General features: G+C 48.6%; 1 protein-coding gene across 3 annotated transcripts in view; it reads right to left on the reverse strand.

The window, feature by feature from the left end:
• NAA35 (N-alpha-acetyltransferase 35, NatC auxiliary subunit) overlaps positions 1 to 22,832 on the reverse strand; it is a 1,572,250-nt gene that overhangs the window by 691,473 nt on the left and 857,945 nt on the right. For all 3 annotated transcript variants that reach the window (XM_069625850.1, XM_069625849.1, XM_069625848.1), the window contains one exon: positions 12,731 to 12,829. In XM_069625850.1, coding sequence (XP_069481951.1) covers positions 12,731 to 12,829 — 99 coding nt within the window. The remainder of the gene's footprint in view (positions 1 to 12,730; positions 12,830 to 22,832) is intronic.

Genomic DNA, 22,832 nt, shown 5'->3' on the forward strand with positions numbered 1-22,832 from the left:
CTTTTTCTCAAAGAAGATTGAGGGGTTTCGGCAAGCTATTCGGGAAAAAAATGTTAATAGGCAGGAAGCTGCCGAGCTAGAAGCCACTCCAAGGAATGTCAGTCATCTGTTCCTACGGTTGTCTTTCAGCTGGCAAAGGCTCTTAATTCACTCAAATCGGCCTCGCCTTCTGACAATACCCTTTCACATTCTGAAAGCGTTACCCCCTAACGTCATTACTATGTTTTCAGCAGCCTTACAGCACTCCTACTCTGGTGTGATTACTGCTCAACTGAAGCATGCTTTGTTCTCCCCTCTGCTTAAAAAACCCAACCTCAATCTTAGTCTGGCTGAAAATGACCGCCCTATATCCCTACTATCGGTTGTGATTAAGCTGATGGAGGCTGTGATCATTCCTTCCTGTTCTCGGTTCTATGAAGCCAGTAACTGCCTGCATCCGTTTCAGTCGGGTTTTCGTCCTTTGATGGGTGTAGAATCTGTCATGGCTTCTCTCTCCTGGATGATCTTGCTCTTCACCAGGATCACGGAAAGGTTGGTGTGCTGATTCTGCTTGACCGCTCTGCAGCTTTTGATTCGGTGGATCTTGGCATTCTGGTGGCCCGCCTGGAGCAAGCAGGGGTCAAGTGTTCTCTACTTGCACAGTTTAATTTTTGGTAGAGCGACACAAACGGACTCCCTTCAGGCCTGTCAGTCTTCTCCGTTCACACTCCCCTATGGGGTTCCGTTGGGTCGGCCTTGTCCCCTCTTTTGTTTAATCTTTATTGGCGGCCATTGGCAGACCTTATTGCAAAATATGGTGTCCTTTTATACACCTATGCCCGGGACACCAAATTGGTGTTCCGGCTGGACTCCCCGTCATCTGACCCAAACTGCTAAGCTCAGAAACTGCCTCTGTCATCGGCAGGTGGATGGCCGTCAACTGGCTAAAACTTAATGTGGGAAAAACATAAGTGCTGGCTCTCAAGCTGATGCCAGTCTCTGGAGCACTCAGTTCTGGCCAGACTACCTGGGCCCCTGTCGTGTGCCTAGTACGTCGGTAAAAAGCCTTGGTGAGAGGATTCTGCCTAACGGCTCAAGGGTGGCCTAGGTTACAGCGGTTTGCAGTGCTGGGTTCGGCAAACTGAAGTTCTTGGAAAAAGATTCTGCTGCTGCTCCCACCCACTAGTCACATACGGATAATCACCTCAGCAATAATGGGTTCACTGAACTATTGTAATGGAATTTTCTGGGGCAGCCTAAACGCCAGATACAGCGGCTACAAATATTTCAGAATGTGGAAGCCAGGCTGGCCGTGAACGCACCCAAGCTGACCCCTTCTGCAGGTCTGCTGCGGCGACTCCATTGGCTACTGGTCGCGGCCAGTTTCGAGTTTAAAACTCTGTGTTACTCTTCGGGCCCTTTATAAGGGGGGAGCAGGCTACTTGAAAAGCAAGATTGAGAGGTACTACCCTACTAGATGTCTTTGCTCATCTGCTCTGGTGCTTACTCGGAGTGCCTAGGTATGAGCGTGTGGAGGCAAGCGGTTGTTCCTTTTTGGTACTGCCCCGACTTTATGGAATCGGCTCCCACTATTGTTGCGATTAATAGAGGAGTTCCTTCCCTTTCGGAAAGCACTTAAAACATTTTTTCTAATCTGCTTTTGGTTTCCATTGCTGGATTCTTTTGGGTTCCCTAGTGTCCGCTGCAGCTTTAGCGCCTAGATGCCCTTGGGCCTTAGTTGCGCTCAATAAATTCTGTTACATAACCTTATATTATAGAGTGTATCAGGTGGGAGGTTTGGTTAGGTAGCTGCCTGCACCACCAACAAACTAATGGTGAATGTGTATATCTGGGTATGATTGACAATACTTTCCTGTGATTTTACATGTGTATTGGGTAACTGGAGGCCTAATAAATAACTATGTTGATATACTTACTGTCTAACTTAAATTAGTAGCGTTGCTCCGTGTGGGCCCCTTTTAGCCCTAGACCACTCTCACTTTTCCTGGGACTAATCCTTGACTGCTTGCCTACCTTAATTTGAATGGGATTTGGTTAACCTCTCAGTGTCTACCCTGTTTACCATAAATAGGAAATCCATCTGAACAACAACCATCATTATGCTTAATTTCCTTATCAACTGTAAAGGAACATCAACAACAGTATTTCTACTTCAGCTGTTTCTGTAGTAGCACACGTGAAAAAGTGCACTGTAAATTCTTTCGCAGTTCATCTATGTGGGTTTTCCTTTACCCAATGCGTCTCCTGCAACATCACTATATCAGGCTCAGCAAGCTTTAGTTCTTTCAAAAGCAAAAGTCTCTTGTGAGGGGAGTTAATTAACTCGCATTCCAGATACACACTAACTATAGTTTCCCAAACTAAATGGTGTTACAGTTGACATATTTCACAATCCAATGACCTCAGCACATACATTTAAGTGATACCTCATTGATTTGACTAACAAACTAAGATCCAATTTGACCAATATTCAATTTGAAGAGTAAACTGACCCCGAGAATACCTTCTCACGGTTCCTAGACACTGTTTCACTAGTGGGGCTTTAAACCCATTTGACCTAGCCCTGACTCCCCCTCTATCCTGATGCCCATATTGGTAAGAAGGATTTCTAAACTGACCTGGTGGGCAGAGGTTTAGGAGGCCACCCTAGTTTAGTGGAACTGGGGAACCTTCTGAACAAACCAGACCAATCTACGGTAGCTTGGCAGGCGGTCAAGACTAAGTCTCAGGAGGAGTGCGAGTGATCGGAAGCCCACGAGCACACACAGTAAAACTCCACAGATTATCCTTAGACAGATGTATATCCAAAAATAAATTTAGTGTAGGCCTTTAAGAAAACAATTACCACATATACTTATTTACTATGCAACATATATACAATAATGAAACTTGCCTAAGGCTGATGATGGGGGAGATAAACACCACAACCTGTAGCAGAAAGGGGTTAGTTTAACACAATTGTCAGTTTAGGCAGTTCTTCATCAACAATCCCCAACTTATGTAGTCCCACTCTACGAAGTAAGGAGCCTAGTGCTCATAGTACAGTTTTGCGTTAAAAACGTGCGGTCATGCGTAAAACAAAAAGCGGTTTCTCTTCAGGGGGCTGTAGCTGCTCAGGAAGTGGCTTGAGGCAATGAAGAATAAGTTCCTTTTCCTAGAGGAGGGCTTACCCTTGCTGATAGAAAGACTTTCGGAGTTCAGAAATAGCTGGGGAGCGCAGGCTATCCCAGATAAGGGGAGTGTCTTTTTAGGGACACACATGCGTAAAAAGGGATGGATGTCCCAGGGGGCCACCGGTAAGTCAGGAAAGTACTCACCGACCCTCGACACAGTCCGGACCAAACTTTGGTAGTCTAGCCCACTTCGCTCGTAGTTAACCCTGCAGTTTTAGGACGCTCCAGCTCTCGGTAGCTGCGGTACGGGACAATCGTTCGTGGCGGGACAGTAGCCTTTACCTCAGCTCTCGAAGAACGGAGGATAGTTACGTTGCAGCATGTCTCAGGACACGGTAGGCAAGAACTGCGGGCACTTTCAGCGGTGGTCACTACAGCAGGACGACGCAAGAACTGCAAATGCTCGCGGCATGGCGCACTCTCGTAAATCGCGACCCAGAGGAGCCAAGACAATAAGTTTTCGTGGGAGAGGGCCCAGGACCACAAAGTAGTGATTCCCAGAGTCTCGAGTCTCAACTCGGCCGGCAGTGTTCCTGTGCGATACCCTGGGTTCGAGCTGGTCAGTTCACTGGATGGCCTAGGAACAACACTTCCGAAGAGGCTCTTAAGTACGTACGAGATGCAGAGAGTAGTTGTTCCCACTACTCAAAAGGGGCAAAGCGCCCTTTCAGGCTGTCTTGGTTTGATGAAGAAACAAGGGTCCAATGGGAAAACAGCAGGGTCAGGGTGCTAAACCTTCATAGCACATCGCTGGCGGTTCCTCGAGTCTGCTTTCTTGTTAAGGATAATTGGCTCCTTATGAAGTTTGGTGTGAACTTCAGTAGATCGACTTGGAATGGATGCAGAGCCCCTTCTCTTATGCAGGATTCGCTTTGCGCTTAAATCTCAGATAGCCAATTGAAGATCTGATCTCTTGCATGCATGCCAGACATGGGCCAATCGTGGCCCACGGTGGTTCAAGTCATTCATGGCTACCAAACATACTGGCACCAGTAGTGTAGATTGGGACCAGACAGTCACAAACCTCTTCCTAGGCACTAGCACATGTGACATGCAGGAACCCGCGAAAGATGCAGTGTTCGCAGGAGTCTGCATGCACAAATAAGGAATACCCGGGTCTCTCGACCGGAGTAAGGCAAAGGGACAAAATGGCCAAAGGACAGAACAAAAGACTTCATGGCACAGCCACTTACGGCACTGGCCACAGTCTTAGTCGCGGTAAAGGCGGTATGGTCCATAAAAATGAAGTAAAAATACTTTAAAAGTAAACTGCTGCCACCAGTTCATCCTAGGCACACTCGTACAAACACCAAAAATTCCAAAGAGGGTGGCTAGGGCCATAAGGATTTTTCTCAGTAAAGGCAAGGTTTTCTTTACACAACACCATTTCCCACTTGGTGTTTGAATGTATCCATGTTTTGTTTTCAAACAACTGAACCCTCCAGGTTCTCTCTTTTCCCAATTCTAATATTTATATTTTGGGTTTCTCTGCTCCCCAAAGTTCTCCGGCCTACCATCTGGCTTATTTTAGAAGGCACTTGTTTCAGAGTATGTCCATTCAGGTTTTCCATCTCCTGTACCCCTTGAGGCTACTCCAGCTGTGAGCGTCAGTGTCTTTCAGCTTTTGAGGGCTCCCCAAAGCCCTCTGGTGCTCTGATAGGCTTGCTTTGTCTCTGTTCGGGTTATTTTTGTTACTGTAACCCTTGTGGCTCTCCCAGACTCGATTCACACAGTTTACCCCTTTCCACAGCGTTAACTTTTCAGGACTGTTTGCTTCTCTTCCGCTGCTCAGCTCGACAGCTGATGCACTTTACTGTGCAGAGCTCAGGGATTTGCTCTTTCAGCTTCAGTCTGATCTCTGTGTTAGCTACTGGGTCCCAGGCCCACCACAGCTTCCATGTGGTCACGTTACGAGGCAAGACAGTTGCTTTTCTGTCTTTGTCTCTTTCACGACGTTGGCTACTCGGTCGGCCAGGATGCCAGCCTTCCGGTGTCCGGCTAGCGATTTGCTCACTCTCCACACCACCACTGCTCCACGGTCTAGAGTGGCTCCACCCTTCCAGTATGTTTTGACTCTGCGTCGGATTCTCTCCTCTTCGTTCTTTGTGGTTTTATGTACGTAATCAGCAAAAGAGAGGGTCATTGTTCTTTGACTGCAGCGTTCAGGTGAAATCCAGCATTAGCTGAAATCAACGATTGAAGAAATGTCAGTATTCAGTGAATCCAAATCAGGGTTAACAAAAGTCTTTCCATTCACCATGTAGGCGAATAACGTACTGTGAATTTGGAGTTCCTTGTCGGAATGGGAGCCCTTGTCCCGAAGAGGGGAGTGTGACGATTCATGGGATCTTGTCACTTCTCCCCTTAGGGGAGCTCTTCCCACGGAGGCTAGGCCGCTACCCAATGCCGTTTTGTTATTTAAAATAAAGTCTATTGACAAAATGCCACCTTTCTGTCCGCCTCCCTTCTTCTGTCCTACCACAGGAGTCACTCCCAGCGAGGTCCACTTGTCAAGACCCATAGGGAGGATCTTGCTGAGCAGGCTCACCTCCCTAGCATTAAGGGAGGTGGAGGATCACTGCTTCCATCTGTAACAGGACCAGGGTCATGACCCCATTAGAAGGGTGTGTGGCAAGGGAATTGAGGGGGACCACAGTCTCTGAATCCGCAGAGTGTTTATTGTTGTGTGAAAGCACTGGTGACACTGCCCCATCCGCAATGGCTAGCAGCCTTTGCCCTGGCCATGTTTCTTGTGCCTGTCATTACAAACTTCTTCACCCAGAAGCACAGAGGCAGCAGCAAGGAAGACACGACTGGAGCCACTGAAGAGAACGAACTGCGTCCAGTCCAGAATGTACTAGATGAGAAAAAGGAGCCCCAACCCATCACCGCCACAAAGACCACTGTTTCTGGTAGCCGCGCATCTGAACAAACACTTGGTGCTAAAAAGGGTGCAGGGCTAACTAGACTATTGAAAGCCTTCCAAAAATCAAACCCGAAAGCAAAGCAAGTGATTGGCCCACAAGGGCCAATGGGAACTAGGAGCCCCAGAGCAGGAGATACTGGACTATAAAAGCCCAAACCTGCCAAACATGGATGGCCAGTGTTCTGTTGAAGTCAGGAGTGGAGTTGGTGGGCCAAAAAAAACAGCGATGGTGAGCAGACCGTAGAGAATAGTGCTAAAGAGACACTGGCAGTGGTGAGAGTGAGTATAGTTAAGGTATTATGTGTGTGTGAGAGAGAGGTACTAAATGAGAGTAGTGTTGTGAAGTCTTTGAAAGGGGAGTGAGAGAGATTGCGGGACAGAGTTAAGTGAGAAGAAGGGTAGTGGCTTACATTGAGAGTTAGGTGAGTATTAATAACGGTCTAGTGTCAGATGGAGAGAGTGTGACATGGTGGTGGGAAAGCAAGGGTGGTATTAATAGTGGCATGGGTGGTGAATAGAGAGGTAGCAAGAGGAGACAGGAATATTGTGTGTGGAAAGATCAGGTCGCAAAGGGAGTAGACTAGGGGTGTAGAAGAAGAGAGGTGAGAGAAGGGAGAGGAGCCGAGAGGAAAGTGTAGAGTGAAGTGTTGAGATGAGTGTAAGAGTGGAGATAAGGAGGAGAGGAGGGAATAGAGCTGGAGGTAGACTAGGAAGTTTAAGGATAGAGGATAGTGAAGGGAGAGAGAGGAAGTGATGGGAGGAGGGAAAGAGACAGTGAGTTAGTACAGTGGAATGGAGGGAATCTGTGGAGCCTGCCAACAGCATCAGAGACATTGTGAGGTTACGGATGCATGAGCTAAGGTGGAGGTAGCCCCGGGCAGGTTGATAGGAAAAGGGAGCTGTGAGGAACCTGAGGGCGTCCTCACGCTTTCCCCAATATATCCTCCCCCAGGTGGCCAGGGAAAGGCTGTCGCTTTTGGATCCTGATCCTGGGGGTGGATATACGAGGGAAGATCACCTGGGTGGAGGAGACTTGGGGAGTGGGGGGGGATTAGGCACCCTTGGGTGAGACATGGTATCCCCCATTTCCCTTTTCCAATGAACCCAATATTCCCCAGGTCTTTTTAGGGTATTATCAATCCCTTTCCTATTTTCGTAGCAACCTACTCCCAACACACACCACATAGGTAATGAGATGAGGAGGCCACCATTAAAACAGAGGAAAAACTGGATGAACAAACATGAGCGGTCTAGTTGTTGGGCTCATTACCATGGAGGCGGGAACTTTAAAATAGGCACAGCTGAGAGGTATCAGGGGAAGCACGGCAAGCGCGAAGGAGAGTTACAGGGGCAGAAGTTGAGGTGGCGAGCAGGCACCTTCCCGAGACGCTGGGAGGTTTATGGAGCACGATCTGGTACGAGCGAGAGGGGCTTGTTGGTAGTCTGAGGCAGAGCAGAGAAAGCAGTGCAGTACAGAGCGAAGGTAGAGTGTTAGGGAGAATTCTCTGTAAGGCTAATTTCCCAAACCTAGTGAGTCCCCCAGCAGCTTTGCTGGAATTTTGGGGTTTATTTTTTTCTCTCCTGCTAAGAGTGAGATTCTTTTGCTCCCACTCTTAGACATGATTTGAGGTGTTCCTTTCACTTCAATGTGTTTTATGGGCTATGGGGTCTTTTACTCCATAGGGTCTCATGTGTTTTTTTTATGTGGGTTACACAGCACCCTCTGTGTCGTAACCCAGGGGCGTCGTAGCGACATCCCAACATAGACTCCATACCCTGGGACTGACTACTGTCTCCCAGGGCATGTAAAGTCACCATTGGCTTTACTAGTCCCAAATTATGAACAGAAACCAGTACAAACCATCATATTGTGGACGTACTGGTCGGGGCAATTCGATTGCCGCGGGGTCTGTTCGAGGGGGCACGTCTCCGTCCCCCCTGATCGAGTTTTGGCTGGTGGCAGTGGATACTACTTTTTATATTCGACCGCGAATATATCTCTATGGGATTTTCCCATTGTTGGAGGCTACCAACTTTAATTATTTAATTCTTATTTGGTATTTTTTGCCAGAACTCGATTCTAAAATGGCGTTTGGGTTCTCTTCTGTGACTCCAACCTAGGTCGAGCCCTTTGTTACACTTTTTGGCGGGCTTCTCCACAGAAGCCTCCAAAAGTGGTGCCACTATGTCTGGGTACCACAGGGGGTGCGGGAGGGGGGTTTAGGCACCCTGGACTGAGTTACCTTGGTAACTCAAGTCGCGCTCTTGTGTGATTGGCCCAAGTGGTGAACCGGCCGGCTCACCACTTAGCATGTTTGATTGACAGCTAGGCTGAGTGAATGGGGGTGTGCTGCATAAAAGCAGGGCTTTGGGGGCTGGAACTTGAGAGGTCGCCACAATACCTAATAATTCGAGGAGGGAGAAGCTGAGCCGACCTGCAACGACGACACCACCGGTGGAGCCCTGCTGAACCGTCTCACCACTTTTCCCGACGACAGAGGAGATCTCCAGTCCGGAGAGTCTTCTTCCTTTGACTGGTGGGGATAACCAGTTTTGCCTTCTTTTCACCTTCCTGGAGCATCTCGTGGCCGCCTTGCCCGTGCCAAGCACCCCGGCAACCGGAAAACCACGGATTACCACTACTGCGAAGAGAAGGGTAGTGCCTTTTAACCGGAGAACTCCGCGGCTGGTTTCTTCCCTCCACGGCGATACCTCTTCTTCCTCTGGACGAAACACCGACTTGCACCTGCTGCCAGGAACAACTGCCCCCGCTGGAGCTTCCTTCACACTTAAGGTACTGTGTCCCGCCTGGCTTCCCTTGCGACAGATCGTTCGGGTGACAGTAAAGCCTCGACTTTCTAACCTGGGCTAGCCTGGGAAAACCTAGCTAACGTTTCCTGACTTTAATCTCATCCTTTTTGTGCGAACTATCTACAAAACTCTTTGGGCATAACCCCCCTGCTGAACCTGGACCCCTTCTGCTTGCTCTCTCCAAGAGTGGGCCTTGCAATTGACTTCCTTGCTCTCCAGTAGAACTCTGCCTATCCTGCCTTACTGTGGTTCTTTGAAAAAGTATTGACACTTGTATGCTTCTTTAACTCTGCCCTTTTCCCTCCCTTTCGTTACAACTTATTAGAGTGTCATCTTACGTTAAGCGCTCACCTCTGTCTGAAAATAAGTGGTGTTTCTCACTAAGACTTGTCTAATCAGTGAATAGGGTTGTATATATATGATAGTGACTGTGTGCTGAAATTACTTACCTCTTTTTTGCTAGTGTGATTTACAAGTGTGTTTTTAAATAAATAATTATATACTTTTACACAAAAGCTGTGGTCAGTGTTTGTTTGTGCTACTGTGTCTCTGTACCTATTGTGTATACTCTGCATACTGCCTAGCTCTTCTTGAGAGAAGTCTGACTGTTCAGCCACAGCTACCAAGTGAATCTGTGTGGTACAGACTGCTACCAAGTGGGTTTACTGCCAAACACCTGTAGTCTTAAATCTTTTGCAGTGGTCCCTAAGGGAACTGCACAGGTTTCTGCCTAACACAGGAGCGTTGGGGAGGCTCACGACAGGCCACCGGTGCAGCACCGCTGACTGCAGCTGACCGGAGCTCTGCAGTAAGCAGCTGGGAATCGAGGAAGCCCTGGAGGATGGCGAACACCAGAAGGAACCAGCGTGAGCACAACGTGAACAGAGAGGAGTCTCCGGAAAGCCGCCAAAATGGGAAATCCAACTGTACGAAAGCAGGTGAGTCTGCCTGGGTGAAAAGGAGGCTATGGACACAGTGGATGGGTGGTTTTGAAGCCAGAGACATTTGGTTTTTAATTCCTTAATTGAATATAGGGAAAACGTGAATGGAACAAAAAAGACAGTTGACAGTGAAAGCTACTAGAAAGGTAGAGGTTAATGAAATTTGTGAGAATAAAACTTCAAAGATAGTTGAAAGGACATTGAGTCAAGCCTCATTTGAAAGCTGAAACAGTGGCAGGAAACCTATGAAACAGAATCAAGCAAGGTGTGTCGGTTGCGTGACTTGTAGTGGGTGGACTGCATGGTCCGACCAGTGCGCCGAGACCGATTACACCCACCTAAGGAAAGGCCACACTGTTATAAAATAAAGAAAGCCAATGTGAACTATGATTGATGAGCTGATCCTGAATTTTGTGACAATTAACCAAACTAGCTGGGGAAATATCCCAAGGAATTGTGTTATGTTTAAGCATTAACTATCGCAAGGAATTGTATTTTCTAACATTGGAAGACTTGAAAGCCAGAGGAAGGGAACCCCTTTGTTGTAAAGTGAACTATATGAATCATGAGGATCGAAAAACCCTTTTCCACTTAAGAGCTGGAAGAAGCTCTGAACTACTGTTTGGAACACTTCTCATTTGAGGTCATTGTGATGTGGAAGCAGTAGCAACCGCCCTGGATCATGGGATAAAGGAGGGGGTTGGGGAAGAGATCAGCCGGGTGCCAATGCTGGCCTTTAAGGGAAAGGAAAACAGGAAAAAGACTACCGATCCCAGAATGCCCCACGGAATACTGCATCAGGGAGGGGGCCCACCGATGGGAAAAGAAAGGAAACTAAGGAAAAGGAAAACCGGGGTTCATTATCGTATCAGACCCACCAGAACAGACACAAAGTACAGGGTTAACCCACAGCGGGCGGAGCAGGGAGGCGGTGGGGAATCGGGGTCAGGTGTGATAAAACCGTTGCTGGGAACACCCAAGGCTGATTACGGGGGAGTAGCGGGGCAAGGGTTAAAAGCAACTCCAAGAGACTCAGACAGGGTCTTCTCTTGCAGGAACAGCATGTGGCGATGGGCGCCACACCTGATTGGAGTGAGACCAGCGGAGAGTACGAGTGGGCTTACTAGGAAGAAGCGGAAAACCCACAGATTGACGCCGTACCAGGTCCGAGGCTCAAGACAGCATTCCAGAGAAGAAAAACAGCAACCGGACGAAAAGTATTACGAGGTGTGAATTGTGGACAATTGCTATTTTATTTTATTTCATTGGCCCGGCAGGCGAGCAGGTTGAGGGGTGAAAGTCTATATGCGCTGGGGAAATATAAGAGACTATTTGGGACTTATAAAAGCATACGCCGCTGAATTGCAAGTAAAGCAAGTCACAGCACCAAGGCCTGCGAGGTGAAAGGAACCGTCATCAGTTTGTCTGAATTCAATGACCTGTGAAGTGTTAGTTTTGAAAATAAACAACTTTGAAAGAAAAACCTTGTTTGTCTCCGGCTGACTACTTAACAGTCATCATCCCTACACATTGTATTCAGTTAGAAGTGAGGGAAAGTATAGGGGTTGGACACAGACAGACAGCTTTGGGGAAAGTTAGGCATTTTTCCATCCCTCCTTTTTACTTAATAAAAGTGTATATGTTAAACTTCTATCTCGTTGTCTCTGTCTCACTTACTGTTTGGAATAAAATGATGTCCTATAAACCCATTACTGTAGTCTGGCCATCTGTAAGGTCATCTGTGACATACCTGAAAAGACTACAGAAGCATGCTAACTTGCTGCAGCCTACTCCGCAGCATCCTCTACATTCCCGATCTGCTATGACACCTGAAAATAAGCAGAGACTCATCCAGGACAGTGCATTCCCACTGAGGGTGCTCTCTGATGACCCGAAGTGCCAGCAGTCTCTGTCCACGACATTGTACCAGCCATTACAATCTCAGGACAGTATCCATCTTACATTGTCTACTAAATGAACATGGCTCACCCAGAACCTGTCATAGTTGCGCTTATCATCAGATGGGATCCATCCAACCCTTGCCTCTCATCACAAGGTGCCTAGAGCAGCCAGATCATTGCTTGTAGGCACAGGGGTCCGAGCAGGTCTCTGGCACGCCGAGCCAATGCGTACTACTTGTCCGCCATATTGGTCACAACCCATTTCTACCTGTTTAACCACTTTTCTTTCCTCCACTTTAAGTTTTGGTATTGTTGTGCATTGGTGTTTATAACTGTGTGATTGCAAAGTGATATTTAATTCCACTTTAGGCCTACCAATTATGTAGATATCCCTGTGTTTATTATGTAGTATCCCTGATGTTTACCTGTATGTGTTTTGGCCTAATAAACAGTATATTTGTAGTCACCTGTGTGGACCCATCTTACTTCACTATATTTAAGTGTTAAATGTACCGACATTAAACCCCTAACTCCTAAGCCTAATCCTTAGCGCTCAGCCTACGCTACACAGAGCTTTAGTTCGACCACGTGTGGAAGTCTTCCTGATCTACTAGGTTGACATTCCAAAAGCCCACACCAGTGTTGGTTTTGAAAATCCCTCTCAACACAGATGTGACTAACTGCATCATCGCTAAATGCCTCTGGCTCTGTGTTGCTGAGATGTGAGCCAGCCAGACAATACAGAGGTGGTGAAGGTGCGTAAAAATTATTTCTGCCAGATTACAGTTTATTCAGAAAAATGAGAGGTGGTAGGCATGTAACTGCGCACTCAATCCTCAACCCAAATCCATTTCCACTATTGCTAGAAAGCATATTAAGAAAAGGAAAACATTTGTTCCTACTGAAATTAGAATTCAGTTGCATTTAGATTTCTCTCAACTTATATTAAAATGCACATTGGTAAAATTATTATATTACCTCATCTTGCAAAGTGGCAAACTCCTCAAGGATATGGCCCAGTTTATCTCTCTGTCGTGCCCGGTTATGTCCATGAATCTGAATTAAACTACAGAACGGCTGAAATGTAAAATAAAAACTATGAATTGTAATAGGGATCAAACATCATTTCAAAATCATTAAAAACACAACCATGCAGGTAGCACACAAGCAACTGAGCGGATGAAAGGACATCTTGTAGGAATCGGGTAAGGCTCTGCTTTTGAATGAAATGCGCCGACGTTTGTGTTCTCACTACCCACCAATCTTAGGAAAGGATCAAACTATTTCCAAGCAGAATTAAAATAAAGTGCAAATTACTTGCCTCTCGGTAATGTTCTTATTGGTGGATGTTCCTCGCACGGATTCCTCATCTATGATATTCCATCACCAGTGCAGATCATCTTCTCGCTATTCTTTCCCCAGGACAGCTGATCGTTGGCAACTTTTCTACCACCGGCAGAAGGGGCTCTGCCCGACACCTCTATGTGCCCTGCATCAGAACATGATGTTGTGCCAGAATACATTGAGGCACCGCACCCTGTGGCCTTAGTTCCACCCGTTGGATGTATTTGATTATTTTGAATATGAACATTTCGAAGACAAAGATGACGAATTCTAAATGTTCGTTTACGAAACAAGCACCCCACAGCTAAATGGCCTTTGTAGACCCCGCTTCCCCAACCCCCCTTACTTATCTTTTGGCGGCACACTTCGCTATGTGCCGCCGAGTCCCTGCAACACCAGGTCCCTTCACTTCTGTGGATGGGGACCAGCGCTGCATGGTCCTTTTTGTTTTGTTGAAAACGTTGTTTCGGATGCGGGGGACAACCCCGCCACCGCCGAATCCATTATCCCCCTTGTTAGCTATAATGAAAACTGAATGGTTGAAGTGTTCGGCATTTTCGACTGTAGGTAATTTTGGTACAGCCGAAATCAGATCATTTCAACCATTTGTTTTTTTATACAATATTTTTGGGTAATCCCACGCCTGTCTTCCCTAGCATTTTGATGCTGAGGGACCATAGAGCCATAGGTGTACTAGCCATCCTCAAGTGGGGCAGGTTGGGTGGACAATAAAGAATCTGTGGGAGGAACATCCAATGGAAGGAGAAATGACTTACCGGTAATGTTCTTTCAATGGACTCTTCTTTCACAGATTCCTCATCAGAGAAATATCCTTTACATCGCCAGGTGCTTGGAAAACTTTTCGACAGGGCGCCTAGTGGACCTCTACTCGGCTGACAATCCCTCTTGACTAGATGCGACCGTCGTCGACTCCGGACGAGTCGTTGGTCATGGTACATATACTCCATCACTACACCCTTGTACTTCAGTTCACCTCCTCCCCCTCCATCTGGTGGCTTGCACAATAGGGCCTGCAGCTCACTGACCCGTCTAGCAGACGCAATGGCCACCAATAAAGTGGTCTTCAGAGTAAGCAAACGAATGGGACAAGAATGCGAAAGGCTCAAAAGGAGCGGCAATGAGTAAAGTGAGAACTAAGTAAAGGTCCAAATCTGGGATAAGAAAAGGAATGGTCAGAAACATATTCACAAGGTCCTTCACGAATTAAGCCATAACTGGGATTGTAAAGAAAGACCCTTGATCCGGAGACCTTTTGAAAACAGACAAAAGCCCCCAAGTATCCTTCGACTTACGTAACCAGAAGGCCTGATGAGGCCAGTGACACACAACACTATCACTGCAGTGATGGGGCAAGAGATAGGGTCAATCTTGAGTTTCCTACATCACGCATCGAATCTTCTCCACCTGCATGCGTACAGAGATCTTGTTGATGGCCTGCGTGCAGCCAGCAGCACCTCAAAAACATCCTCTGAGAGTCCCAGTCATAAAATCTCATCCTCTCAAGAGCCACGCATGTAGATTGAGCGACTCCAGGTTGGGGTGTAGTGCCTGACCTTCAGACTGAAATAGGAGATCCAGCCATCGAGGCAACCGGGAAGGTAGGCAGATGGCCAAGTCCAGGAGGTCTGAGTCCCATGTTCTCCTCGCCCAGTCCGTGGCTATCAAGATCAGGGTTGCTTGAAACCTCCTGAGAACCCGCGGAATGACAGGAATCAGAGGAATGGCATAGTGGAGGTAGAAATCCCACTCCACTAGGAATGCATCGCACAGTGCGCCTCTCAGCGGGAATCCCCTAGCGCAAAACTGTTTGCACTTCCTGATGGAAGATCCACTGCCGAGGTACCCGCTGAGCAAAGATCTCCTCTAGGACTACTTGGCATACTTCCCACTCGTGTGAGACCGTGCGCTTCCTGCTCAGAATGTCTGCCAATCCATTCTCTGCCACCCGCCAGATGTACTGCCGAGACCGAGATCTGATTCTTTAAAATCCAGAACCACAGCTGCATCATCTCTCTGCCTCCCTTTTCAACTAAAAGACAAGACCTAATAAATTATTTCCCTAATGCCTTTAAGTAAGAGCCAGAAAGAGTGCAAAAAGTCTTCCAATACCATCTGCACTCCTTCCGGAAATTTAATTAACTTAAAACCCTGCAGGACTCCGGAAATCAGGAAAGAAATAGTCATTCAGGAGGTGGAAAAGATGCAGGGCCTTATCACAAGTTGGGCGTTATCCTGGTGGTATTACCACCGGGATACTGCCCAGGCTAATAGCGTTACCGCCACCCGGCCTGGCTCTATTAGCGCCAGATCAAGGCTTGGGAGATAATGAGTATTCCCCATTCCCTATTCGGGGCATTTTAGGTGCAAATTATCGCTGCGCTAATTGCGCCCGAAAATGGGTGTTAAATTGGCGCATTTACCCCCAGCTTAGAGCTGGAGGTAAATGCTGCCACACACGTGATTGGGCGGACCCTTAAATGCAGTGGTAATAGCGTTATCGCCGCATTTAATGGCTACCGCCCAACTCGCGATGAAGCCTGCGGTCTTCAGATATTAACAAACCCTCTCAGAGTCCCTCGCCATCACCAATAGTCCTGCTTGTTCAGATAGTGCATGGATACTGTAATGGGGCAGAAGTAAGGCTCGGACACAATGGTGGCATGGTTTTGGGTATAAACTTTTATTTATTAATAAAAGGGTGGAAAAATGCCTCTCTGACCCTAAACCTAAGAAGGGTTTCCCTATCTCAAAGAAATTTTGTGAAATTGTCAAGAAGTCCAAAACTAAAAGTCTGTCACTGGCGTGTATCAAACCTACCTCTGTTGCCAACACTGACAATCTAAAGTAAAAAGTGCTCTTTGTGTTTTCAACCAACAGAAAAGTTCCCAGTCTCTTCAGTAGTAAAGCAATGCAAAATAATGAACCAAAAATATAGGATTCCAATGCTAGGGTTATGCTCCTTTCCACTAAACCAACAAGTTACTTACCAACTGGTAACGTTCTTTCGACTGGATGTTCCTCCAACGCATTCCACATCTTTGACATGTAATGTCCACAGCTGTGCACTTCGGAAACTTTTTCGGCAGAGGGTGCCCTGCGTCGATGGCGTCGGGTCCATGTCCCTCGAGGGCCTCTGCAAAGGACGACGTCACCGGATGTTAAAAATAGGACGCACGTCGCCCGTAGCCTCAGTTTAAGTTTTATCCCCCAGAACGTGTGACACCATTCAGATGCCTGCTGGACTGCACTTAGCCTTGCGGAAACGGAAGCTGCAATCGTTTAGGAAATTCTCCTGAGGGGCAGGCTGGGAGGGCGATGTGGAATGCGTTGGAGGAATATCCAGTCGCAAGAATGTTACCACTTGGCAACTAACTTGTTCTTCGGATGGATTGTGTCCGCCAACGTATTCGACATCTTTGACAGACTCCGAAAACAGTACCAGTAAATGGAGGAGGGAAAAGAATATAGAATACCCAATTACATTGCGGAATAAAGAACCACCTTCCCAAAGGCCATATCCTGACCATGGACTATATCCAGGGAATAATGTTTTACAAATCTATGGATTGAAGCCCAAGTAGCAGCATCACAATATTCCTAATAGGAACACCCCACTGGAGGGCGGTGGAAGTAGCCACGCCCCTAGTGGAATGAGCTCTCAACCCTTCAGGAGGTTCTTTACCCGCCAACCGGTAACACTCCGTAATGGTAAGGATAATCCACCTGGACAAAGTCTGTTTGGTAACAGCTTGGCCCAATCGGTGTCCAGCATATCCTACAATGAGTTGATTGTCTACTCTGACCATGGACACCCTAGAAATGTAAAAGGTAAGAGCTCTCCTACGATCTAACCGATGGAGACGCTCCTCTTCCTTACCAGGATGAGGAGGAGGGTAGAATGATGTAAGAACCACCTTCTGACTCAAATAATATTAAGAGACTACCTTAGGTAGAAAAGAAGGACGTACTCTCAGTACAACCCTGTCCTTGTGAAACACAATAAAGGGTGGCTTAGCTGAAAGTGCCTGCAATTCACTCACACTGCGAACCGCAACTGCCTGCAATTCACTCACACTGCGAACCGCAACCAAGAACACAGTCTTTTAGGACAGTAATTTCAAGGGACACAAGTGCAAAGGTTCAAACAGAGCACCCATGAGAAATCTCAAAACCAAATTCAAATCCCAAACCAGCACCCAGAAAGGGGACGGCGGGAATACATTAGTGAGTCTTTTAAGAAACTGAGAAATCAAAGGAATCTTAAAGTAAGAATATTCTTCAGATGAGCGCTTAAAGATAGACAGCGCCGCCAGGTAAGCTATAATGGTACCCACTTGAAGGCCCTGGTGGGCCAAAGAAAGCAAGAAAGACAAAACCATAGGAATGGAGCACTGAAAAGGATCAACATTGTGATCCCTGGACCAGCCAGGGTACAGGGATTTTGTTGCAGGCCGCCTGGCCGAAAGCAACACCTCCATCACGTCATCCGGGAGGTCCCAATCCTTATACCTCAACCTTTCAGATACCAAGCGTGAAGGCTGAGAGTCTTGACCTCTGGATGGATCACCTGACACCCCCCACGCACGAGAGCAGGTACTCTCGGCAGGGAAGACGGCGTGGAGGGCAGATGGACATTTCCTGAAGGTCCGGGTACCATGCTCTCCTGGCCCAATCCGGAGCAATTAGGATCATGTGGGAACCGAACCTCCGTAACCTCCGCAACACTTGAGGAATGACGGTAGAACTTGAGGAAACTCGTACAGCAATGAGAATGACCAAACCACCACAAACACGTCTCCTCTCGCACTTCCGGTTGACACTAGTGGCGAAGAGATCCGCAAGAGGTACCCCAAAGGGCGAAGATTTCCTGAAGGACTTCCTGAGCCAACTCCCACTCGTGAGAGACTGTGCTCTGCCTGCTCAGAGCTTCCGCCGCTGCATTTTTGCCTCCGGCCAGATGAACTGCCGAGATCGAAATTTCTTGCTGGATGGCCCAGAACCAGAGTTGCATTGCCTCTTTGCACAACGGGTTTGACCCTGCCCTCCCTTTTTTGTTGAGGTAATGCATGGCCACTGTGTTGTCTGTCATGACCAGGACACTCCTCCCCCATACCGAGGGCAGAAAAGCCTTCAGGGCTAGCCTGATGGCTCGCAGCTCTAACAGAATGATGTGGAGTCTGGACTCCGACAGAGAGCAACTACCGCTGGCGGTCAGGTTTTGGCATGAGCGCCCCATCCTGTGAGGGAAGCGTCTGTCACTACAGTCACCTCCGGCCATGGTCGCCAGAACAGTTCCCCCTTCATCAGGTTCCCTTCATTCACCCACCACAGAAGGTCTTGGGAGACCGAGCGTGGGATCTGAACAGGATCCGTCATCTTGCCGGAGAACTGCGACCACTGCATCTTGATGACCCATTGCAGGGATCTGATCCGCAGCCTGGCCTCTGGCACCAGAAAAATGCAGCAAGCCATAAGGCCGAGCAACCTTAAGAATTCGAAAGCCTGGAGACACTGGGTATGTTGAAACTTGTCCACCATCTGCACAATGTGATGAGCCCTTACCTTGGGAGGCGGACACTTCCGCAAGGACGTATCCAACACAGCCCGATGTACTGGAGCTGTTGGGAAGGAGTCAGGTGCAACTTCTTGAAATTCAGGGAGAAGCCCAGCCTGTGGAGTGTGCAGCAGGTGACACTGAGATGATCCAGAGCTAGCTCGGGAGAGCGCGCCCAGATCAACCAGTCGTCCAGGTAGGGGTAGACGTGAATCCCCCCTCACGTGAGGTACGGTGCCACCAACACCATGAGCTTGGTGAAGACCTTCGAGCAGAGGTCAATCCGAAAAGCAGGACCCCAAATTGAAAGTGCGAGTCACCAGCCACAAACCTCAGGTACTTTCTGTGCGTGGGATGGATCGGCAAATGGAAGTAAGCATCCTTGAGGTCCAGAGACACCAACCAATCCGGATTTGAAGGGCCTGGAGGACTTGAGAAAGAGTGACCATCTTGAACTTGTCCTTCCTGAGAAGTTTGTTCAACCAACGCAAGTCCATGATGGGTCTCAATCCCCTGTTTTTCTCTGTGATCAAAAAATAAGGGGAATACCATCCCTTGTGCCTCTCCGCTACAGGCACCAGTTCTATAGCGCCTTTCTCAAGCAGGGACAAGATTTCCTGCGCAAGGAGCGGATCCGGAAGCTTCAAAGAGTTTCTCCGGTGGATTGTCGTGAGGCCCTGAAGGAAGGGAAGACAGTAGCCGTGGGCTATGGTATCCAACACCCACGCATCTGAAGTAACAGCCCGCCATTCTTCGAGATGCTTAGACAGTCTGCCCCCAACCGGCGAATGATGGGACATGGCCTCATGGCTGTTTGGAAGCGGCTGTGGCAGTGCCTGAAGGCAAAGAGGCAGCTGCCTGAGCGGCTCTGCCACCACGGTTTCTCTGTCCACCACGGGTACCTTTCCGCTTGCCCCTTTGACTGGCGGCCCCTCTTGAACTACCAAAGGATGAGTAGTACCGAAAGGAGCCTCCCCTCCACTGCTGTCCCCTAGGATGAAAAGGCGGAGGTTGACACACTGCGGCGCTCAAAGACTTTGCAGCAGCTTTTGAGGTCTGCAACCTCTCAAGGCTCTCGTCAGCCTTGCTGACAAATGTGCGCCATCAAAGGGCATGTTGAGAAGACGGGCCTGCACATCCAGAGCAAACCCCGACTTCCGCAACCACGCAAATCTGCATGTCACGGTGCTTGCTACCATGGATCGGCTAACATTGTCGGCCGTATCCAAACCCGACTGAAGGGATTCACACATAGCATCCTTACTGTCTTGCACAAGAGCAAGGAAACCATCCCTTTCTTCCCCCTCGGGAATATGCTCAGCCGCCAAGGAATCACAATTCCGCAGAGTGTGCGGAAAACTTGCCAAGGCACACGTGGAGTTGCCCGATTTCAAGGCCATGCTCCCAGCAGAAAATACCTTCCGGGCCCAACCATTGAATCGCTTGTCGTCCCTATCCGGAAGGATGGTAGGGTATGCCGCCTGCCTCGAGGTGGCCGTCGCCGCCTGAACCACCAAACTCTCAGGAGTGGGGTGAGTAGACAAATAGCTGGGGTCGCAAACAGAAGGGCGGTATTTCATAATTAGATTTTTATTCAGAGCCGGAAGAGATTCCGGGGACTGCCAAGCAGCTGCCACCCTTTTCTGCAAGGTAGAATGAAATGGCAAAACAGTGTCAGAGGACGGACCTTGATCCAAGATGTCCGTCAGATCATCCTGCACAAAATCTTCTGGAGGATTAGACCAGCCCAGATACTCTGAGACACGTGCAATGAGTCTCCTACAAGACGACTCTGCATGAGCCCCAGGCTCAGGTCTACCAAACTCCACTTCCGGGGAAGTGTCCAGTCCACTTGCATCATGGAGGGTCTGTCTCAACTCCTCCAACTGACTGTCCCCAGAATAAATTGGAGCATCACCAAGGTCACCAGGTTCCTCAATCTCAGACCTTTCCTCCTCTTTAAAAATATCATCCAGAGGGGTTTGAAACCCAGGTCTGGGGACAGAAGAGGGCCTGGAGTCAAAACTGGCCTCACCAACTTCGATGTAGCCTTCCTAGGAGGATCCACGATGTCTGGGTACTCCAACGGCAAATTGAGAAAAAATTCCCCAAGGCGCCGATAGCGCGAAGGCTCCGACGTCGGGAGTGCCGAAGGCTTCAACGTCGACACAGGTGCCGACGGCGCCGTGGACTGATACGACGGCAACGCGTCGATGTCCGAATCGGACGGACGCAGCGCCGAACAAGTCGACGCCAGCCCCGAGCCCTCAATAGGTTGCTGCGGTCTCGCTGGAGACGAGGATCGAGACCTAGAGACATGTCTCTTTCGACCTTTCTATTCCTTGTCCGTACGGGACCTCTTGAAAACTACCCATTCCTCCGGAGTCGAGGACTTCATAGGGCACGTAACCCTCCTCAAAGCACCATCCTCCGAGGACGGGCAAGGCAAGCGGTGACGGCGCTTCTGCGAGTGCCGGGACGAGGAAGTTGAGTGGCGGGAACCACTCCGGGACCGAGATCCTCAGGATTCCTTCCAACACGGCAAGTCGCCCCTCGAGTCATCAGTGGAAATCCCCTTGTACTTGGCCTTGGAAGTCCGGGACTTAACAGGCTTCGAGCCGCTACCTACCTGGAGCTTCCCCTTCCGCAAGGCCTTTGCAGCCAGTGACTGGCATTTCGAGCAGTATCTATGTCATGCGACTCGCCAAGGCACCACAAACAAATGCGGTGGGGGTCGGTTAACGACATCTTAGACTTGCATTCCCGGTCAGGTCTTGAAACCGGACCGCAGAGTCGGAGGGGTCGAAGAGAAAGACATCTTCAATGAAGAAAACACACGAGGCGCGCCAAGTCTCACGAAGTAAACATGTTCACGGTAAAAACTGAACTGAGGCTACGGGCGCTGTGCGTCCTATTTATAAAATCCTGTGACGTCATGCTCGACGGAGGCCCTCCAGGGACATTGGCCCAACGCCATTGACGCAGGACACCCTCTGCCGAAAAAGTTTCCGAAGTGCACAGCTGTGAACATTACATGTCAAAGATGTGGAATGCGTTGGAGGACACAATCCATTCGAAGTCTTGTCTTATGCTCATTCCACTTAGGAGTCCTGAACCCCTTTTCTCTTATATAAAAAGTCACTTAGCAATTCACAAGGTAAAGCATTTTGTGTTAGTGTTTCTTTATCCAAGCCACTTGGTAAAGTAAACTATCGAGTTTGATTCCTTTTGTCAGTTCCAGGGTTCTTTTATCCTCTTGCTTTCAAACTCTCATGTGGGTGCGAGTTCCAGAATCGCAATTGTGTGTTATGCCCATTTGATTCGTTTTCCTGCCAGACATACAACACTTACAGCTCTCTTTCACTTTCATTCAGGGTCCTAGACCCCTTTGTTTCGACCTCTTATTTGGGTGCGGGGCCCAGACTTGAAATGCTTTGCTTTATATGCTTGGTTCACTCTCCTGCCAAGTATACAAGTCACTCAGGACGCCAGATGCTATGCTTCCAGCTTTATATTGCTTCCCCGGACCTCAGGCACCTCCCAGAGACCCCACATGCCCGTTCACTTCCTTCTCACAGGCTTCCGCGGTTCCCGGGCAGCTGCATCCCATTGTGAGGCTGCGGCAGCAATCCGATTCCCAGCGGGGTCTGCAGCTCCACAACGCTTCTCGGCTGTGCATTCTCCTTCTCACGCACTTCGCCGTTGCCTGGGACACATGGATGATTCTCTCTTTCTGCTCGGTATGGATTACCCTGCGGTTTGTGTCGGCTGCTTTCCTGCATGGCTCCTGCAGTTCGTCCTTAGAGGACCCCTTTCTTTCGTCGGCTCCCCAGCTAATCTCCTTCGGAACCCCCACGCAGGATAATTGTACTTCTTGGGAGCAATCAATTGTGGTAGGTAGCTAGACCCTTCACTCTGCTTCTCCACACTGATCCTCAGCCGCGCGGTGATGATGATCTTCTCAATACTAGTTTCCACCTTTTGTGTAAAATACTTTGTGTCTTTTTTCTCAGTTTTGTTGGTTTGACTGACTTGGTTAGGAGGGCAAGGAGGATTTGGGGTTGAAGAAGGGATGGAGTGTATTGAAGCATGGTCATACCGGGTCTTCTGATGATTGTCCTCAATCGCATAGAGGGGGATTATTGTACTGTGGATCCACTG

Source organism: Ambystoma mexicanum, chromosome 6p (assembly GCF_040938575.1).
Source record: "Ambystoma mexicanum isolate Mex_15411 chromosome 6p, UKY_AmexF1_1, whole genome shotgun sequence".
In the NCBI taxonomy this organism is placed as follows: domain Eukaryota; kingdom Metazoa; phylum Chordata; class Amphibia; order Caudata; family Ambystomatidae; genus Ambystoma; species Ambystoma mexicanum.